The sequence below is a fragment of the Ascaphus truei genome, chromosome 11 (genome assembly GCF_040206685.1).
Source record: "Ascaphus truei isolate aAscTru1 chromosome 11, aAscTru1.hap1, whole genome shotgun sequence".
Lineage (NCBI taxonomy): Eukaryota > Metazoa > Chordata > Amphibia > Anura > Ascaphidae > Ascaphus > Ascaphus truei.
The window spans coordinates 5,312,144-5,331,349 of NC_134493.1; the positions used below are offsets into that span (position 1 = coordinate 5,312,144).

The 19,206-nt window shown below is 41.3% G+C and overlaps 1 protein-coding gene across 1 annotated transcript in view; it reads left to right on the forward strand.

Moving 5' to 3' along the window:
* Positions 1-19,206, forward strand: part of RGS11 (regulator of G protein signaling 11) — a 786,758-nt gene that overhangs the window by 341,852 nt on the left and 425,700 nt on the right. Inside the window, exon 8 of the mRNA XM_075565212.1 lies at positions 14,741-14,822. Within this exon, the coding sequence (XP_075421327.1) occupies positions 14,741-14,822 (82 nt within the window). The remainder of the gene's footprint in view (positions 1-14,740; positions 14,823-19,206) is intronic.

Below are 19,206 nucleotides of genomic sequence, written 5' to 3' on the forward strand. Positions count from 1 at the left end.
GATAAGATACACAACGTATTCTGTTAAACAATTTATATGGTCTTTTATTTCATATGATGTACCATTTGAATGTGATGTGAACTTGTTAGATTTTGTCAAATGTTTGCAGGTTAAACACCGGCCTCTTCCACAACTAACATTTCCCTCCCTTAGAGCCATATTCTGATTGGTAATCTTCTTGGTTTTAAGTTTACTTGGTGCCAGTATTGTTTTAATGCTCCTCGCCTTTCTGAATACAGTTGGAGCATATTCTGGTACTAGGTGACCAATAACAGGATCATTGCGTATAATTTTCCAATGACAATTTAAAATATTTCTAATTTGGGGAGCAGATTGATTGAATTGTGTAATGAATTTTGGTGCATTATTTGATTTATATTCCTTTTTTCTGCTTATACACAATGATTCAGATTTATTTTTTGATTTTTCCAAAAGTGTCTCTCTTTTAATAAGACCTGCATCCTGAAAAGCTTTGTTAACAACAGAGGCATCATATCCCTTTTCCAAAAACTTATTTGATAGATCTTTTCCCTGTGATGCAAAGTCAGAGTCCTCTGAGCAGTTGCGCCTGATTCTGTAAAACTGGCTCTTGGGCACGTTATTTAGCCACTTTTTATAGTGGTTACTGCCATAATGTAAATAGCTGTTGGCTGACACTGATTTGAAGTGTGTTCTTGTTTGAATCTGATTTTCTGTGCCAATGAAAAGTTCTAAATCCAGAAAGACAATTGTGCTACGGTGTACAGTATGTGTAAATTTAAGGCCCATCTCATTGATGTTAAAGGATGACAGAATCTCCTCCAGGATATCCCTATCACCATCCCAAATAAAGATAATATCATCTATGAAACGGCCATAGTATACCAGACCACCCCTCAGACTAGCATTCTCCCAAACATGGGTTCTCTCCCACAGACCCATGTAGAGATTAGCATAGCTGGGGGCAAATCTGGTACCCATAGCCTTTCCACAGATTATATATATATCTCTCTCTCTCTATCTCTCTGTCTCTCTGTATATATATAAAGTATATATATATAGTTGCATGATGAAGCCACAGTACAAATTCATGGGTGAGGGTGGGTATCGGGCCTGTGTGGCTTAACCCCTTAATCACCTTTGCGGTTATTATCTGATAAGGTGTTTAAGGGGTTAATTGATATCTGAATGTAATTGCAATGTATTGGCTTTGTATTTGCTATGTATGTTGTGGACAAGACAAGGATTTTGCTGGCAACGGACACTTCGTATTGATGAGGTCAGTAGTACTTTATTTATTTATATATGCTAGTTAATGTTTTAAATAATGGGCAATTAATCTATTATCCATATTTGGATAATAGTTATTTTGCACATTATTGTACTGTAGGTGTTGGGGGGAGGGTGTATGTATTGAATGTATAGGCCAGGTTTATTTTTTTTTACATTCAGGGTTTGATTCCGTGGTTTTGCGTGGGGCCTCTGGAGACCACCTGTGGGTATCCTCGGGTATACCAAGGGTATCAGGCTGGTGGTTCCACGGGTGACACATGCGGGGATGATGATGTGTGGTCCCACTTCTGTGGGGGCACCGCAGACCCGTAGTCTGTGGGGATGACGATGTGTGGTCCCACTTCTGTGGGGGCACCTCCGACCCGTAGGTGCGGGGATGATGATGTGTGGTCCCACTTCTGTGGGGGCACCGTGGACCCGTAGTGAGCACCCGTGAGTTCCCCAGACCCCCGAGGGAACCACCCGAGGCCCCGCAGACACCTGTGGGTTTGACCCGGGGCTCCCAGACATCCTTGGGCCTACCGTGGAGACACAATTGTGGCCCACGGTGACACAAGGAGACCACGTGGGTGCTATGGTGCTGGCAGGATCCACCAGCAGGCCTCCAGAACCTGTGTAAAAAGGGCTGCTGGTAAACTGTAGGTCTGTCCAGGTGCCCTGCCAGCCCACCGGGGACTAGCGTGGGACTGCGTTATGAACCCTGTATGTAAAAGGATAAATCTTGTATTTATGGGGGGGCACAGGGGGTGGGTAATGTATTTAATAAATATAATGCTGTTTATTGTGGGTCATTGTACTGTTTTTATTGTGGGTACTGGGGGTGGGGTGTTTCCCCAACGGTATGTGGGTAGGCCTCCCTTGTGGGTACTGACTGGGTGGTTAGGCCTGACGGGGGGGGGGGTTAGTGTGGGAGGGTATGTAGGCATCCCGAGTGGTGGGTGAGGGTGGGTTAACCCCTTCATGACTGTAGTGGTTAATAACCGCTATCGTGATTAAGGGGTTAGGGGACATTACTTTGTATGTTTTAATTTTTGTGTCTGTTTTGCAGAAGCGGAGGGGCCATGGCCAGGATGGGGGGGTAACGGTATGTGGGTAGGAGGTGATGGTGGTTAGACCTCACAGTATGCACATTGGGTCCCCCCCCCTCCCCACATTTACATACACTGCACTGACAGCAGGGAGGGAGATTTACTGGTAACAGAAACATCTCTCTGCCTTCAGTGTAATCTGTTTAAAGCCCCCTCCCCCCTAATGTGTGTTTCTGTAAAATCTCTCTCCCTTCAGTGTAATCTGTTTAACAGAAACATTAGGGGGGATGGGGCTTTAGGCCTTTACATCGCTCTCCCTTCAGTGTAATCTGTTTAACAGAAACATTAGGGGGGAGGGGGCTTTAGGCCTTTACATCTCTCTCCCTTCAGTGTAATCTGTTTAACAGAAACATTAGGGGGGAGGGGGCTTTAAACAGATTACACTGAAGGCAGAGAGATACAGGGAATGTACTGTATTGTTCATCATGTATTTTGTTTATTGCAATGCTGTGTATAAAGTATAAGGTTTTTTTACAATTAGATAGATGTAATCCTTGGTATTGTAAGGGTTAGCTTTGGTTTTAAATTGTGTTTTCTGGTTGGTACTTACAGTATATATTGATTTTTGTTTACTTGATTGGTTAAAATAGTTGACTTGTTTGGAAGTGTTTGTATTTACTGGTAGAGTAGCTTGCAATTATATTGTTAACATTCATTTGCAGAATGTATATGGTGCATAGATTTTATGCATCATTTATACAATGTAAATGCAATGTACTGTGTGGATTGGAATGTTATGTTTTATATTGTAAAATCAGTTAGGATTATTAAATGGATTATTATTATTGTCTGTATAGAGAAGCGTTATCTGTAGGACAGTATGATTTTGATAACCATTCTACATGTATTTGTATATTGGTTCATCATGTGTGTAAATATACTGTATACTGTATATATCTATAGATATATACTGCTGCGGCCAAGTTTATTCGAGCATTTGCCCGTTCTTGGCCGCAGCAGTATCCTGGCGCGCGCCGCAGTGTGACGGGCGCGTGCCGAAGCAGCGGAAGAGCGCCCTCCGATCGGGGCGCTCTCCCTACCGCTGCCGGGTCCGCCGGGTCCCCCGGAACCCCCTGCCGCCGTCCCGCGATCGCGGGACACCAGGGCTCCCTCGGGGAGCCCTGGACGCACGTGCAGGGGGCGCTGGCACCCGATGATGCGTGACCGCGCATCGGTGATGCGCGGCACGCTGAGGGAGTGCGGCTTGCAAGCCGGGACATTTCCCGGCTTGCGGAATGAGCCGCACTCGGATAAACTATGTCGGCAGTGTATATATATATATGTGTGTGTATACAGTGTATATATATACACAGTATATACTGTATATGTATAGGGATTGCTATTATATATATATATACTGTATATATATCCAGTATATATATACAGTATACTGTATATTTATTTCTCTTCGTGTATTTATTTATTTATTTAGATTTATTTATTAATTGTGGGGCTGCTGTGCGTGAATTTTTTTTATTGGGGGTGAGGGGGGTGTTTGGCCCTTGGTGTGAGTTTAGGACTTGCAGCAGCAGCACAATTAATAAATAAATCTAAATAAATAAATGAATATAAATAAATACATTTAAAATACATTTTTATTGATAGTGTAGATGTGCAGAGGGTCTCCAGAGCGGAACCGCACTGGTTTCAGGTCTGGGGACCCCCTGCTCCCCAAGATACAGGCCCCTTTAGGGGGTGCCGGTATCCCTCTGCTCTGCTTGGTTTACAGGCCGCGATCACGTGGTCGGGCCCTTTAAACCAAGCAGAGGGATACCGGCACCCCTAAAGGGGGCTGTATCTCGGGGAGCAGGGGGTCCCAGACCTGAAACCAACGCGGTTCAGCTCCGGAGACCCCCTGCACATCTACACTATCAATAGAAATGTATTTAAAATAATTTTTAATGTGCGGATGTTTGCACAGAGAGAGCAGCGGATCTCTCTCTGCTGCAAACACATCTCGCCCCCGCCACCCATACAGTAGTATCATTTATGTATGTGCATATACAGTACTGTATGTGTACAGTACTGTATGTTAGGGCTTATAGGGGTTGTTGTTATACAGTATATATATATATATATATATATATATATATATATATATATATATATATATATATATATATATATATATATATATATATATATATATATATATATATATATATATATACTGTATAACAATATATACTATATATATATATATATATATATATATATATATATATATAAATATATATACTGTGTATATACAGTACAGTATATATATATACTGCATTACAATTCATGAATTTATGCCATCTGGTGGACACGCGAAGCATTGCAGCCTATTAAATCCTGATCATTATCATTTAACAGATCAGGCCCCCGTCAGCCAGGCATGAACCATGGCTGGGAAGGCAAACGCAACGCGGCTTGTCAGAGGTGAGGAGCGGCGCATTCCAGGTATCTGCCAGGTACAAACTGGGCATTTGCTTGAATAAAGTGTGTCGCAGCAGTAGGGATGGAGGTATCCCTGGAATGGTAGAAGTGTCCCTAGTATAAGAGGGGATGCCCAGTTATTGCCCAGATCACCAGAAACTGGTATAGGGGTTCTGGGGGTACTCCAACCATACATAAGGTTGTGAGATGTTTTAAAAGCTAAGTCAGGGTTGCAGTGTGTGGGGGATATGGCTAGTGGGAATAAAAGTACAGATTCTCTTTCTAACCCTCATAGCCAAAAGACTTAGAAAGTACTGTATAACTGTGTAAAGTATATTTTAATAAACAGGTATGTTTAAAGTGTATAAATGCTTGTGCATATGAGCTGGGAACTTCCAGGTCCATGGTTCCGAGAGACCATGTGGCTATCAAGCTTGGTGCCATCAAGTCTGCTCAGGTTCTATACATGAAAGCCTCAAAAGGTTGCCAGGTGTGAAAGCCATTTGGGCAGCGGAGTTAGCTTCAAGTGCTCACATCATGGGATGAATGGAAGTCATCGGACCACCATTTGCCCCAGCCCAGACTTGGAGGAGCCTAACTCTGCGGGTGGCTTCTGTCTGACAAGTGGTAGCAAGCAGAAAGATAGCCTGGCAGCGCTCTGATAGGCTGGTAGGATTTTTTCCATGCTCGGATTGGCTGAAGTATTTCATGATCGAACTCTGAAATACTATAAGAAACCCTCAGCCAATACGTAGGTGAGATTCTAAGCACCAGAGCAGCAGCAGTAAATTTGAAATGACCAAAAGATGAACTTGGAGAAATAGCAGTGAGCCGGCTTTAGACATTTCAAGGCGAGAAATTTTCTAAGTTCCTCTTTTCGTGGCCAAGTTCTGATAATAGAACGTAGCGGTTGCGGCTGGGATTGCAAGCCGGAAACAGTTCCAGGACGTTTGGGACTATCTCCCGGTCAAGGGATTTCAGCATCTCCATAAGAAAGAGAGCAGTGATGTCAGGAACTTCATGCTGATTTGAGTTCCACGACATTTCGGGCCAAGTCCCGGTCAACCTAAAGACTTTGTTTGTTCTTCTATTTTACCAAGGAAAGTCTAGTTTTTTAGCCCAGACACCCCCCCCCCTTAAGTGTGTTTTTTTCTGTATTTTGTAATTGACTGTGTGCACATCTGTTTCTAGGAAATAAATGACATTTTGTTTTACTAACTTGTTTTGTCAGTGAATGATCCCAGTTAAAAGGTGTAAATATCTGGTCTCCCATGACAATAAGTTTCAAGGGGGGTTTGCGGAGGAACCATTGTCAAAATGTGCCTAAAAGGTTGTGGTCCGGAGTTATCGGTTCCACTATAAATGTACCCGAGAATCATGCCTGATTCTCGGATGCATGTAGGCACATTGTCCTGGCAATATCTCCCCTTGAAAATGCAAGCGTGATTCACCACTAGGGTACCCTGCTTCAGCACAGCCCAGAAAGGAGAATGCGGTACAGGGATGAATATGAATTCCTGTAGCTGAGGGAATCCTTAGGTTAAGGGGGGTACCCCAGCAAGTGCCAAGGTGACCCAGAACCAGTGTAGGGTTTGTGGGTGCCCCAACCATATATAAGGTTGAGAGGGGACTCTGAGAGTCCAGACTGAGTCCAAAAGATAGTGTGTGGGGAATAAGGCAGGCAGAAATAAAAGTACAACATCTTTCTTCTTCTGTCCCCTGTACCCAGAGACTCAGAAGTATATTACAAATATACCTTATTAAGTATAATGTGTTTTTACATTCAGAACCAATGTCCAAACAGGATGCCAGAGCTAACCCATAGGCGCTGGTAAGTCTGCTGGACATCGGCATTCAAAGCAGTTAGAGAATGCCAGAGGTGAGAATAGCATTTAGTCAGCAGGGAAAGGTGGAGTACCAGGTCGGGAAATCAATGGCAGTCATCCGGTCTGCACTTGCTATGCCAGACCTGGTGGAGCCTGTCCCGGCGGGTGGCATTGAGATAACAATGGAGGAAGGTGGCAAGCCTGCGCATGTCCCTTGGCTATTTTAGATTTCCTGCTGACCTGGCTTTTCTAGTCGGCTTGGCTCTGATTGGTTGCGTGGGAATATTCCCACGCGTTGATTGGTTGCTGAGTTTTGTGAATGAAACTCAGAATACTATATGAATCTGTGAGCCAATCAGATTGTGTCTTCCGGTATTAAGAGTGCGAGCGGGCTTTTCAAAGTTGCTTTGCCGGGAATAGCAGAGCAACTGGCTTCGATTTCAAGCCAGAAAAGCCTGCCAGCCAGTGGTCTAAGTCCAGTTTTCTGCGGAAAAATTCTCAAAGCCGAATGTAGTGGACGCGGCTGGGATTTCATGCCAATTTGAATTCCAGGGTATTTGGAGTAGCTCGCGGTCAGGAGGGACCAAGTTCTCAGAAGAGAATGTACCGGTGGCGTGTGGAATTTCATACCGGTTTGGGTACCAGGAGATTTCGGGCAAAGTCCCAGTCAAGGTAAAACTCTTTTATAAAGTTCCCTGCATCAAGGAAAGTCTAGTTTTCAACCCCAGTCCTAAAATAAGTGTGTCTTTTTGTGTGTATTTTGTGTATCATTGTGTGTAAGCGAATTTATGCGAATAAACTTCAATTTATTTCATTAGCTTGTTTTGCTCAATGAATGAGCCTGGTAAAAAGGTGTAAATACACCTGTTCTCCTGTGACAGCTGCTCAGCTGCATAATAGTTTCTTAAATGAGGAGTTAGGAGTCAAGTCACTAAAGCCATCAAAGGCACTGAGCCGGTGCGGACTATCAAATTAGATTTTTAAGACACAATAACTTAAGATGGCCAACTTGAGTTTCTGACCAGTACTGCAGACAATATTAAATTTCAATTTCTGCCAGCTTTGAGGCCAGGGTTTCATAGCAGGGAAAGGCTTGGCTCAGGCTGCCGTTCGGCAAGAGGGAGAGAACAGGCAGCTACATCCTTATGTGCAAATCATCAGTTGTTTCCGTGAGCCCTAAAATCTTCTGTGTCCTAGCGCAAGGACTTTCTCCACAATCATGTCCTTCCCCTTTATACTGCATTAACTCGGGAAGCTTATATATTTTAATTGTGTTACTTTGATGTCCCTATATTTTAGGTCTCCCAGCCACCTAGCTACCCTTTCGGAGGGCACTCCACTCATGTTTTTCTAAATTAGAACCTATATGGGTGTGTGCACAGTCATGTCTGCTAACAGAATTCATGCACAGTCCTCATATACCTTCTCCATTGATGTAAGTACTCTAGAGACGTATTAAGTTGGTGCCCACTGTCCTTGTCTCTCTTGCAGCAGAACTGCAGTGATTGCATCTGGATATGAATACACCTGTATGTCAAAGGGCAGATTTGTGCCTGGATTTTGAAGGGCAGGAGCTTGTTGTAACACCAATTTTAAAGTCACAAAACTCATTCCATGTTTAGGAATGTTTTTACATAGTAGATGAGGTTGAATAAAGACATGCGTCCATCAAGTTCAACCTATGCTAATATTAAACAACAGACACTTTATTCTATATCTATACTTACTTATTGGTCCAGAGAAAGGCAAACAAAAAACCCCAGTGACATATGATTGTCACGAGAGAGCAGACAATATATATAATAACCAGGCCAGATTGAACAAGATTAGGATATAGTAAACTTAATGAGTTTATTTCTTATGAGAGGAACAGACAATACATTAAGCAAATAACATTACAGAAATATTTACCCTTACTGGGGTTGGATAATGAGATATTCAGTCGAATAGCGGCTCATTAGTTGTCACAGGCATCCGGACAGTCACGACAAGCACAGGAATAAGGGATGCAAGCAATTATATAGATGCAGGACCCCATTCCTAACATGGCAGTTCAGTTATTGGTGAACAATTACCTTGTCCCAATCACAGGTTGACAGATAACGTGAGAAGCAGGATTTACCCAGCCCCTCATTAGTATCCTCCTCCCATGGTCCTACTTGGCCAGCCCATTTTTTAAAAAAAATATGACAATGGACCTGGGTGCCATTATGTCTAGCAAAATGGTTTTTGGGGCAGATACCTTTCCTGTATGGGTGTTACATTTAACAGGTCACAATTGTTAGTATCCATCTGTGATATCTGGCTGCATATGCAATGAGGGCGAGTCACCTCCATTGATGTACAGGTTTTTCTCACCTCTGGCTAACTTCTCTACCAGGGACCGGAGGAGTAAAGTACATCATAAAGCCTTTCAAATTTCTTCTTTTGATTGTACAATTACATATCAAAGCTGCCATCTGGCAAGCTTTTGCCCTATGTCCAAACTTATAGGAAAAACAGAGATAACTTATAAACTACATTTCCCGTGTAGTAATCAGGTTGAAGATATGTGTGCAACATGTGTTCTTGGCATAGTAAAAGATATTCAAATGTCACCTTTCTAGCATGTATACAGCAAAAGTTATAATTTTACACTTTATCCATTGTCAAGGCTACAGTCCAATTCTCCCCCTCTCTCCATGTTAATACATAGCACCATTATTCAATGGGGGCTGAAGGCTTTTGAACCTCTATGACAGGATTTATACATACATAGTAATTACCACACAGACTGCAGGAGTTTGCAGCCTTATCCTGAAACCAAACAGATGGGTTAGGGGAATGCAGGTTATACCCAGCACCCATTAACCCCTCATATCCCGATCATGTTAACAGGATATATACAACACTTTGGCCAAAGACTTAAACTAAAAGATCATTTTATTCAAGATATATTTATATATATATATATATATATATATATATATATATATATATATATATATATATATATATATATATATATATATATATATACAGTATATATATATATATATATATATATATATATATATATATATATATATATATATATATATATATATATATATATATATATATATATGCACTGTACAGTGTATAGGTGTCATTGGATGTGTACTGAGCTCTGTCTGTGTTTCATGTTCTGTCTCTGGTTTTAAATATATACAATAACACACAGTACTGCTGGGGAAATACATCTAAGACATGGGACAATTCTGTTGAATCAGGGGAACACAGATCAATATATACACAGATCCCATTAACCCCTCGTGTCCTGCATGATTGCAGGGACTGCCGGCTGGGTGTGACCCCTTTATTACAAGCTTGGCAGCCCCTGTCTTGACAATGATCCAATGATATCTCACAAGGGGAAAAATAAATTCATACCTGACTCCAAGAATTGGCAATCGGATTACTCCCTGGATCAACATCCTTCTCATGTTTACTTATTGGGTATATCCCTGTATACCTTTCCTTTCTAAAAAGATGTCCAACCATTTTTTTTGAGCAAATCTATTGTATCTACCATTACACTCCCCATAGGTAATTAATCCCACATTTTCACCCCTTACTGTAAAGAACCCTTTCCTTTAGTTGCTGGTGAAATCTCCTTTCCTCCAACCTTAAGGGATGCCCCTGAGTCCTTTGTACTGCCCTTGGGATGAATAGTTATTTTGAAAGCTCCTTTACTGACCAGTATATATATGTATATAGTTATCATATCACCTTTTAGACCCATTACACTGGTCTAAATTCCTAGTTACCTCCTCAAAGAAACAAATAAGGTTAGTTTGCAATGATCTATGCTTCATAAATCTATGCTGACTATTACTAATATTTTTTTATTCCATTAGGTATTCCTGAATATTATCCTGTATTAAACCTTCAAGTAGTTTCCCCACTATTGAAGTCAGGCTTACAGTTCTGTAATTCCCTGGTTGTGATCTAGCTCCTTTCATAAATATAAGCACCACATCTGCTTTACGCCAATCTTGTGGTATTAAGCCTGTGAAAATGGAGTCCTTGAATATTAAATGTAATGGTTTGGCTATTACTGAACGTAACTCATTGAGAACTTTTGGATGTATGCAATCAGGGCCAGGTGCCTTATTTTCTTTATTTTTTTCAAGCTGTCTATGAACTTCTTCCTCAGTTAAACAATTGTTCATTAATATGGAGGTTGTGGCTTGCTCCTGTGGCACTACAATTGAAATTGATTCTTCCCTGGTAAACACAGAGGCAAAGAATTTGTTTAATACCTCAGCTTTTTCCTTATCTCCAATAATCTGCCTACCCATCTCACACTGAAAGGGTCCTATATTTTAATGCCTCATTTTTTTGTTATTAAGGTACTTAAAGAACTTTTTAGGGTTGATTTTACTTTCTATTGCAATCCTTTTTTCATTATCCATTTTTGCTAATTTGATTGCCCTTTTGCAATTTTTGTTACATTCCTTATAATTCTGATACGATGTCTCCGTCCCTTCTAACGTAAAGAATCTAAACGCCTGCCTCTTCTTTCCCATTTCCTCCCCTACCTGTTTATTTAGCCACATTGGTTTTGACTTTTTTCTTTTACACTTATTACCCAAGGGTATACACTGATAAGTGTGCTTTTCCAACAGTGTTCTAAAGACTGCCCATTTGTTGAACCAAAGTAATCTTTTTTGTGATAATGTATTTCAAATGAGACCCTGGTATGCTCACTGTTATCCAAATGTTCCAGGACTTGAATACTTGTTATTATTTCTACATTGTTTGATATTACCAAATCCAATATTGCCCCCCTACTGGTTGGTTCCTCAATAATTTGGGTCATAAAATTGTCTTTAAGCACTCCCAAAAACCTTTTTCCTTTTGCTGTAATGCTAATCTCATTTCCCCAGTCTATGTCCGGATAATTAAAAAAACACCTATTAGGCAAACATGACCTTTTTTGATGCTTTCCCCATTTGCAAACGTATTTTAGCTTCCTCAATCTCACAGAAATTTGGTGGTTTATAGCATAACCATACAAACATTTTCTTTATACTTTTACCTCCACTGCTAATTTCTATCCACAAGGTCTCTACATTTTCATCATTCTCTTCATAAACATCTTCCCTTATAATAGGTTATACATCTGGTTTAACATATAAGCATACTCCACCTCCTTTTCTATTAACTCGATCCTTCCGAAAAAGGGAATAACTCTCTAAATGAACTGCCCAGTCATGAGTTTCATCCCACCATGTTTCAGTAATGCTTATGATATCATACTGCTCCATTGCAGCTAATAATTCAATCTCCCCTATTTTATCTGTCAGGCTTATTGCATTAGCAAGCATGCATTTAAGTTGTTTTTTCAGCCTGTACTATTATCTTATCTTCTCTTTCCTTTCTGTGCCGACTTAGAAGTCTTTAGAAGTTTTGAAGTATTATCTGTATTTACTCTGTGTCTCACTTCTTGTCAAACTCGCACTTGCCCTCATTCTACCTCCACAACTGACTGTTTCCTCATCTATTCTATTTAGTTCATTATCTGTTTCATCTCCATCCTAGTTTTAAATCTCCTCCAACATTTTTAACATTCTCCCCCTAGCACAGAAGATCCCTCTTCATTAAGGTGCAATCCTTCCCTAAAATAAAGACGGCACCTCTCAGAAAAGTAGTCCCAGTGCTCTAGACACCTAAAACCCTCCTTCCAACACCACTTTCTTAGCCATGCATTAACCTCCCTAATCTCTGACTGTCTCCCTACAGTAGTGCATGGCACTGGTAATATTTCAGAAAATACTACCTTGCCTTAAGCTTTTGGCCTCGATCCCTGAAATCATTTTTTAGGATTCTCCATCTTTCTCTAACTTTGTCATTGGTGCCAGCATGTACCAAGACCACTGGGTCAATCCCAGCCCCTCCCAACAATCTGTCTTCCCGATCCGCAATGTGCCGAACCCGAGCACCCGGGAGACAGCAAACTGTTTGGTTCATGCGCTCATGGTAACAGATTTCCCTATTTACCTTCCTAATAATGGAGTTCCCTAACACCACAATCTTTCTTTGTATCTGAGCATCCTGGGTCCCCACTGTGCTGGAGGAACTATTCCCCTGGCTGCTAGAGGAATCAGTCTCGCCCAGCCTTGCCATTTCTGCCCTGACACTCCAAATATCTTCACTCAAAACGGCAAATATATTGGGATGTGTCAGCTCAGAAACGACCTGCCTCTCCCTATTGTCCCTGCTTCACTTTCTTAGTGTTACCCAGCTACCTACCTGCTCCTCACTCATAGCGCCACCATCTGCACCACTAGTCGAAGCAAGAGCCTGCTCAGTGAGCACTAAACACATTTCAAGCTTGTCAATGTCCCTCAATATTGCAAGTTTCCTCTTCAGATCAGCAATCTCTGACTCTAAAGAGACCACCTGCTCACACTTCTCACAGCGGTATGCTCCTTGGAACAGCTGCTCCAAGTGCACATACACGTGGCAAGATGTGCATTGAGTGGCATTTTCAATCCTGCTCATTCTAGCAACTATGAAGTTTATAAGTTCTAACAGTAAACTGTACTTCAATAAACTAAACCTTGTTTAACCCCTTCCTTGTTCTAACTGCTTCTAGTTATAACTGCCCACTTATTACAACCAGCACTTGAAATCAACCAGTCACGCAGATCAGCACATGGAAGCTCAGGATTCATGAAAAACCTCTGTTCAAATAGGGACACCTACCAGGTGTGTTAGGTTAGCAATGAACTAACCACACCCACTGCTGGCACAGGCAGAAAAAATGTGTGTGTGTGTATGTGGTGATTGATTGATTGAGAGAGAGTGTGTGTGTTGTAATGCAGTGGTGCGCAAACTGGGGGGGGCAATGAGGCGCAAGATTATTTAGGGGGGCGCAGGCGGCGTGCGGCAAAAACTGGGTGCGCGGGCAGACGCTGTGCGCGGTAGGACGAAAAAGCTGTGCGCGAGGGGCGGCCAAGATGATGTGCACGGGTGGGCAGCCGGATATGTGTGCGGGTGGCTGAACAGGATAGTGCAGGTGGCGGCCACGTGATTGTGTGTGCGCACACGCAGGGGCTTCGGAGGTATGGGGAGGAGAACGCCTGAGCACGGTGAAGTCAAACGCCCCTCCCGGTGTCTGCCCTACAATAGCGCTGTGTTCCTGCTCTCCTCCGCTGGCAACCTGCTTCGCTGCGATCCTCTGCGAGGGAAAGGGTCGGCTGCCACTGTATCACTCACACTATGAATGTACAGAAATAATAAAAAAAGAAAGTGAAAATACAACATTGAAACGGGAAAAAAAACATAATAATGTAGGTAGGAGTTTGGATGACAATGGGGATAGCAAGCCAAAGAGCAGGGAGGGGAAGGTAGAAACAAAAAGGGGGGGGGAGAGGGAAGGGAGGTAGCAAAGAGGTGGATGAATGCCCCCCAAAAGTATTGCCTTTGTGCACGTACGCTCTCCCAAGCTTGGCGCTTGGGGAGACAAACAAAATTGACTTTGAAGTGCTCTCAGCAGCAGTCAATGCACACACACAGCCACACACAAACACACACAAATAGCCCCGATCCATGCTTGCAAAATTATGCAGGACACCCTGCGCTCATGCTTGGAGAGTTGGTGATGTCACCGCTCTCAGCGACAGCGTGGACGCTGCCTAATTTTGCAAGCGCGAGCTGTTGAAATATGTAAGTATTTAGACATATTTGGATTTATATTGTATACCGTTTAATAAAGGTTTTTTTTTTTTTTCATGTGATTTTGATTACATCAGGCAGGGGGGGACCGAGAAATTTTATGGATGAAAAGGGGGGCTCGGCATAAAAAGTTTGCTCACCCCTGCACTAGTATACACAGCACTTCCCTTTCCTTCTAGTTCTAACTGCACATGTAATACAACCAGCAATTGAAATCAACCAGTCACGCAGATCAGCACACGCAAGCTGCCTTCTTATCTTTTGTAACTAACCTCTTTTTTTCTCAAACATAATGTTGCTCGTCTTCCTGGGCCTGAGAGTTAGGTTGTACAGTAACATTTCAGATTTGAAAAGCAGTACTGGCAGAATGTCTTTAATTGTATAAGGTTTGTAACACAGTTCCTTTCTCTGATACTATCGTCTCATTGACAGGGCAAGTAAGCAGCGACAGAAAGGTGATCGCATAGTTATTGAGTGCCAGGAGCAGGCCTACTGGCTTGTCAACAAACCACCGGTGAGTCCTGCATTCCCAAGCATGATGTTAACACCTGTCTGAAATATGGACAATTTTAATTTGACCAATTAAATGCATCACTGGTTTATTATTTATTTATAGTATGTACAGATTGTTGTTTTTGAGGATGTTACAGTACCAGTATCAAATTGAGTTTCAGCCATTGTGATTTATGTTCTTGCTTTAGGATTTATAAAAATAATGATTCACAACACTATTATTAACTGATTGTCCAATAGAGGAAAATTGGCTAGACCTTGTAGAAGACTCCTCTCCCACGGGTATTATTCATAATTCATTAATACCCAATTCCTTATTTTATCCGTATTAATCCAAAGGGAGTTATATAGAGACTTTCTATATACTTGTATTGTTTGACTTTGAAAAACTTTGCATTGACTCACAGTTTATTACAAATAACTTTACGATAGGTTAATGTAAGGACTGAAACAACTAGATAACATAGTCATTAGGCAGGCTAACAAGGGGGAAGCATTGTGCTTCAAAATCGAGTATATTACATTTCTGAACGGCAAAGATTACTATCAGATGTTAATTCATATATAACACGCCCTAGTGATCCCACATTAATCTATCAATCAGAACTTTGCTCTTTAGTGAAGCAGGCTCTAGAAGATGAAATAATAGCAAGGGATGAATTCAGTTATCTGTATGTGTCTAATACAAGAATTGCTATCTTTTATCACCTTCCAAAGGTGCACAAATGCCTTCATAATCCACCAGGGATGGTGAGGGGGTAACCAGGCTTACTAATAAAGGTCAAGCCCTCTTGGTTGACCCTCAGTCACGTGGTGAGGTCATAGAGTGTCAGCTCTTGGACCTGGATGTCATGTACAGTATGTACTGCTATGCATTGTATGAAAATGCGACAATAAAGAATTTGCATGTTTTTGCCTTTCCAGGAGTGCCAGCAAGCAGGAATTGCTAGGCTATGAGTTTCAGGGTGGGTTTGACAGAGAAATTCTTTACAAGTTGTGGCTATGTAGTGGGGTTCCATCTTTACTTGATACCCTAAAGATGTACCCGGGAATCAGGTAAGATTCTCGGATTCATTGAAGCACAATGCTCCGGTCAAATGCCTACCCTGACAAGTTCTTGCAGCTCACTGCCAGGAGTCCCTTCTTCAGCACAGACCAGAGAGGTAAAAAGGGGCATAGGGATTTGTGTATCCCGGGTATAGTTAGGGGTCCCTTGCTTAGGGTGAGTCCCCCCATGGTATATGCACAAACTCCTGTGTTCGGGGTATCTCCAACCATGTGAAATTATTTCTAAGTCCAGCTTCGATACAATTGAAGCAACCCTGAAAATCAACCTAAGCATTATTTGAAGCAACTTTTATTAAAACTTCTTATAGGAAGGTCTAGGAGCTCTGAAAATAAAGGTGCACATCTTTTCAGTAGATCCTAGGGGATAAGGAACCTAGAAGAATTTTGTAGGAGACTCCTTAATGTAGTGACTAGTCACATAGCTAATAAAGCTGCTTTAATGTGATTTTTACTAATAGTATACGGAAGCATGGGGTCCCCTGAGCTGAACCCCATTGATTTCAGCCTCGGGATGTCACCGGAGACAAGGCATTTACACTTTTTTTACCAGAATCATACATTGAGCAAAACAGGTAAAGTGAAATAAATTGGAAATTTATTCACAGGAAAAGGCATACATATAATGGAACACAAACTACATAAGAAGAAACATCCCTACTTGGGACCTGGGGTAAATAAATAGACATTCCTAGCTATTTGGCACATTAAACAAGACTGGGCTTAGCCCGAAATGCCCTGGAACCCAAATGAATATGAAGTTCCAGATGCCACCGCTCCCTTCTCTCCAGAGGACTTGAAATCCCTTGACCGGGACTTAACTTCAAATGTCCTGGAACTAAAATCGTCTTGAAATCCCAGCCATGACCGCTAAAGATGCAGCGGCTGTTGTTCGAACATTTTACACATTGTATTTCTCGGAATACCCATGTCATGGCGTGTGATTTCTTCCAACCTTACCGCCTTAAGACGCGTGTTTTTATTGAGTGCAGAAAATGGCATTTTAGAGTTGTCTGCAATACCATCGAGAAACTGAAATGGGAGATCGCGAGTTGTTGTGTTAAAAATCTATTAGCAATAACAGTATGTGAAGAGGGAAACGAGCGCAAAAAATACTGTGAATATAAACAAAGGATACTTATAGTCCCGAATATAGATGTAACAGATGTTGATGGGTGCAGCAAAGGGTAATAAGTGGGTTCTTCAACCACTGGAAATGGCATAGAGTAGGAGGATCCAATGCACACTCACATCCAGATAATATGAAATAAAGAAAAAAGAACACAATACTGTAATTCTGTGTGTGATCGGTATAGGCAAAGGTGGTAATGTACTCACATTTTGTATACCAAATGTGAGTGCATTACCACCTTTACCTATACCGATCACACACAGAATTACACTATTGTGTCCTTTTTTCTTTATTTCATATTATCTGGATGTGAGTGAGCAATTACAGTATACCTGTCCTTTATTGCTGTACAGTACTTAAAGTGTGTGTACTGTAGTTGTAAGTTTAATTTTAATGTTACAAGTTCATACTGTATAGTGTACATGGAAAAGAAGTCCTTTCTTAGCCATACACAAATCCTCTAACTGTAGAAGATTAAAAATATGAGCACTCATAACAAAAATTATTTTTAACAAATTAAGTGTTGTATTTGTACAGGATAATAAAGGAAAAAGGAATAATACAAAAATACAACGTCGCTTCTTTTTCCGAATGTAAAATATTTTTTCCGCGCATGCGTGTATGTCTAATTGGAACCTTATTGAAACGCATATGCGTGTCATCACATTTATGCGCATGCGTGTATGTCTTTGAACTACAGGTTCAGGTATAATCCTGCACACCCGGATGAGTGTGATACTGTAAGTCCTTCTTGGGGATTTAGCGAGAAAGACTTCACCTTCAATGTGAATTTCAAGTTCGGAAAAAAAAAGAGACATCCCTTTTTTTTTCCCTCGACATGGGCTTTTTGAAGGACTGATTTTAATAAACCATTATGTGAAACATGTTTTTGATACTTTATCAATTTTTTCCATTCTTACAATCACTTCCTTTTTAATTCTACTGTACTGTATGAGGTGGCACACAGAAAAAAATATACTGTGAGTAAAGAGCTAAAGTGCCTAAATAACTAACTAGTGATACACTCAATAATACAATCTTTAAATAAAGATAGGCTGTCTAGTAACTACTGTCCAGTACAGGCAGAAAAATACATAAAACAAAATAAACCTGGTGCCAGATATTGTCCGATTAGATGAGTCCTGTGATCCTCTAGAATCCGCACAAGTGCTTGCAGGTCATGTAATGAAAAACAAAAAACAAATCATAGCATATAACATCAGTTATATGCTATGATTTGTTTTTTGTATCTCATTACATGACCTGCAAGCACTTGTGCAGATTCTAGAGGATCACAGGACTCATCTAATTGGACAATATCTGGCACCAGGTTTATTTTGTTTTATACATTTTTTGTATGAGGTGGCATACTGTAATTTTTATTTGGGGGTGAGGGGGGGTTTCAAGTAATTCTGCTGAACAACTGATTCTGATGAACTGTTCAAAAGATTTCTTTGAACTAATAATCCTACACACACCAGGACCGACAAAGCTACAGAAGTAGCACCTCTCCCGCTCCCCCCTCACAAAGCCTAAGCAACAAAAGCAGATTCAACTGCTTATCGAGACCTCCCCCTGAGCCATTCATAATGTTTCAAGCTTTGATAAACTGTGTAGAGTCTGGAGGCCAGTTTCACACATGCATGCGCACATGTGATAAGTCCTTCTTGGGAATTTAGCGAGAATTACTTCACATTCATTGTGAATTTCAATAGGAAAAAACCTGGCGCTTACCTTAAGCTTAATATATGAGGTGTGCTTACAATGTGGCAGTAAGTTAGACCACGGCTCTATGACAGATGCTTTGAGCCAGCATGGAGTTCCCCTCTGCTGCAACCCCAGGGAAGGGTTAATCCGGAACCCTTTTAAAGATATAGAGACATACAAGCAATGGGGGAGCGTGGGATTAGAAAAACATTTGACAATAAAAAACAATAAAATACAATAAAATTAATGTGGTTACAACAATATTGCTGGGGGTTGGTGAAAATATTAAATACACTTACACGGCCATGTGCATGCGGACACGGTAATGTGGTTTCTTTAAGCAATTCCAATATGAGCCTGAGGAAGTCGATGATTCGACGAAACGCGTAGCTCTAAAGTTCCTGCTGAATTTGGCCCAACGTGGCTCCCGTAGCCGGATCAACCAGGCAGCCATTGCAGATAAGGAGAAAAAGTTTTTTTT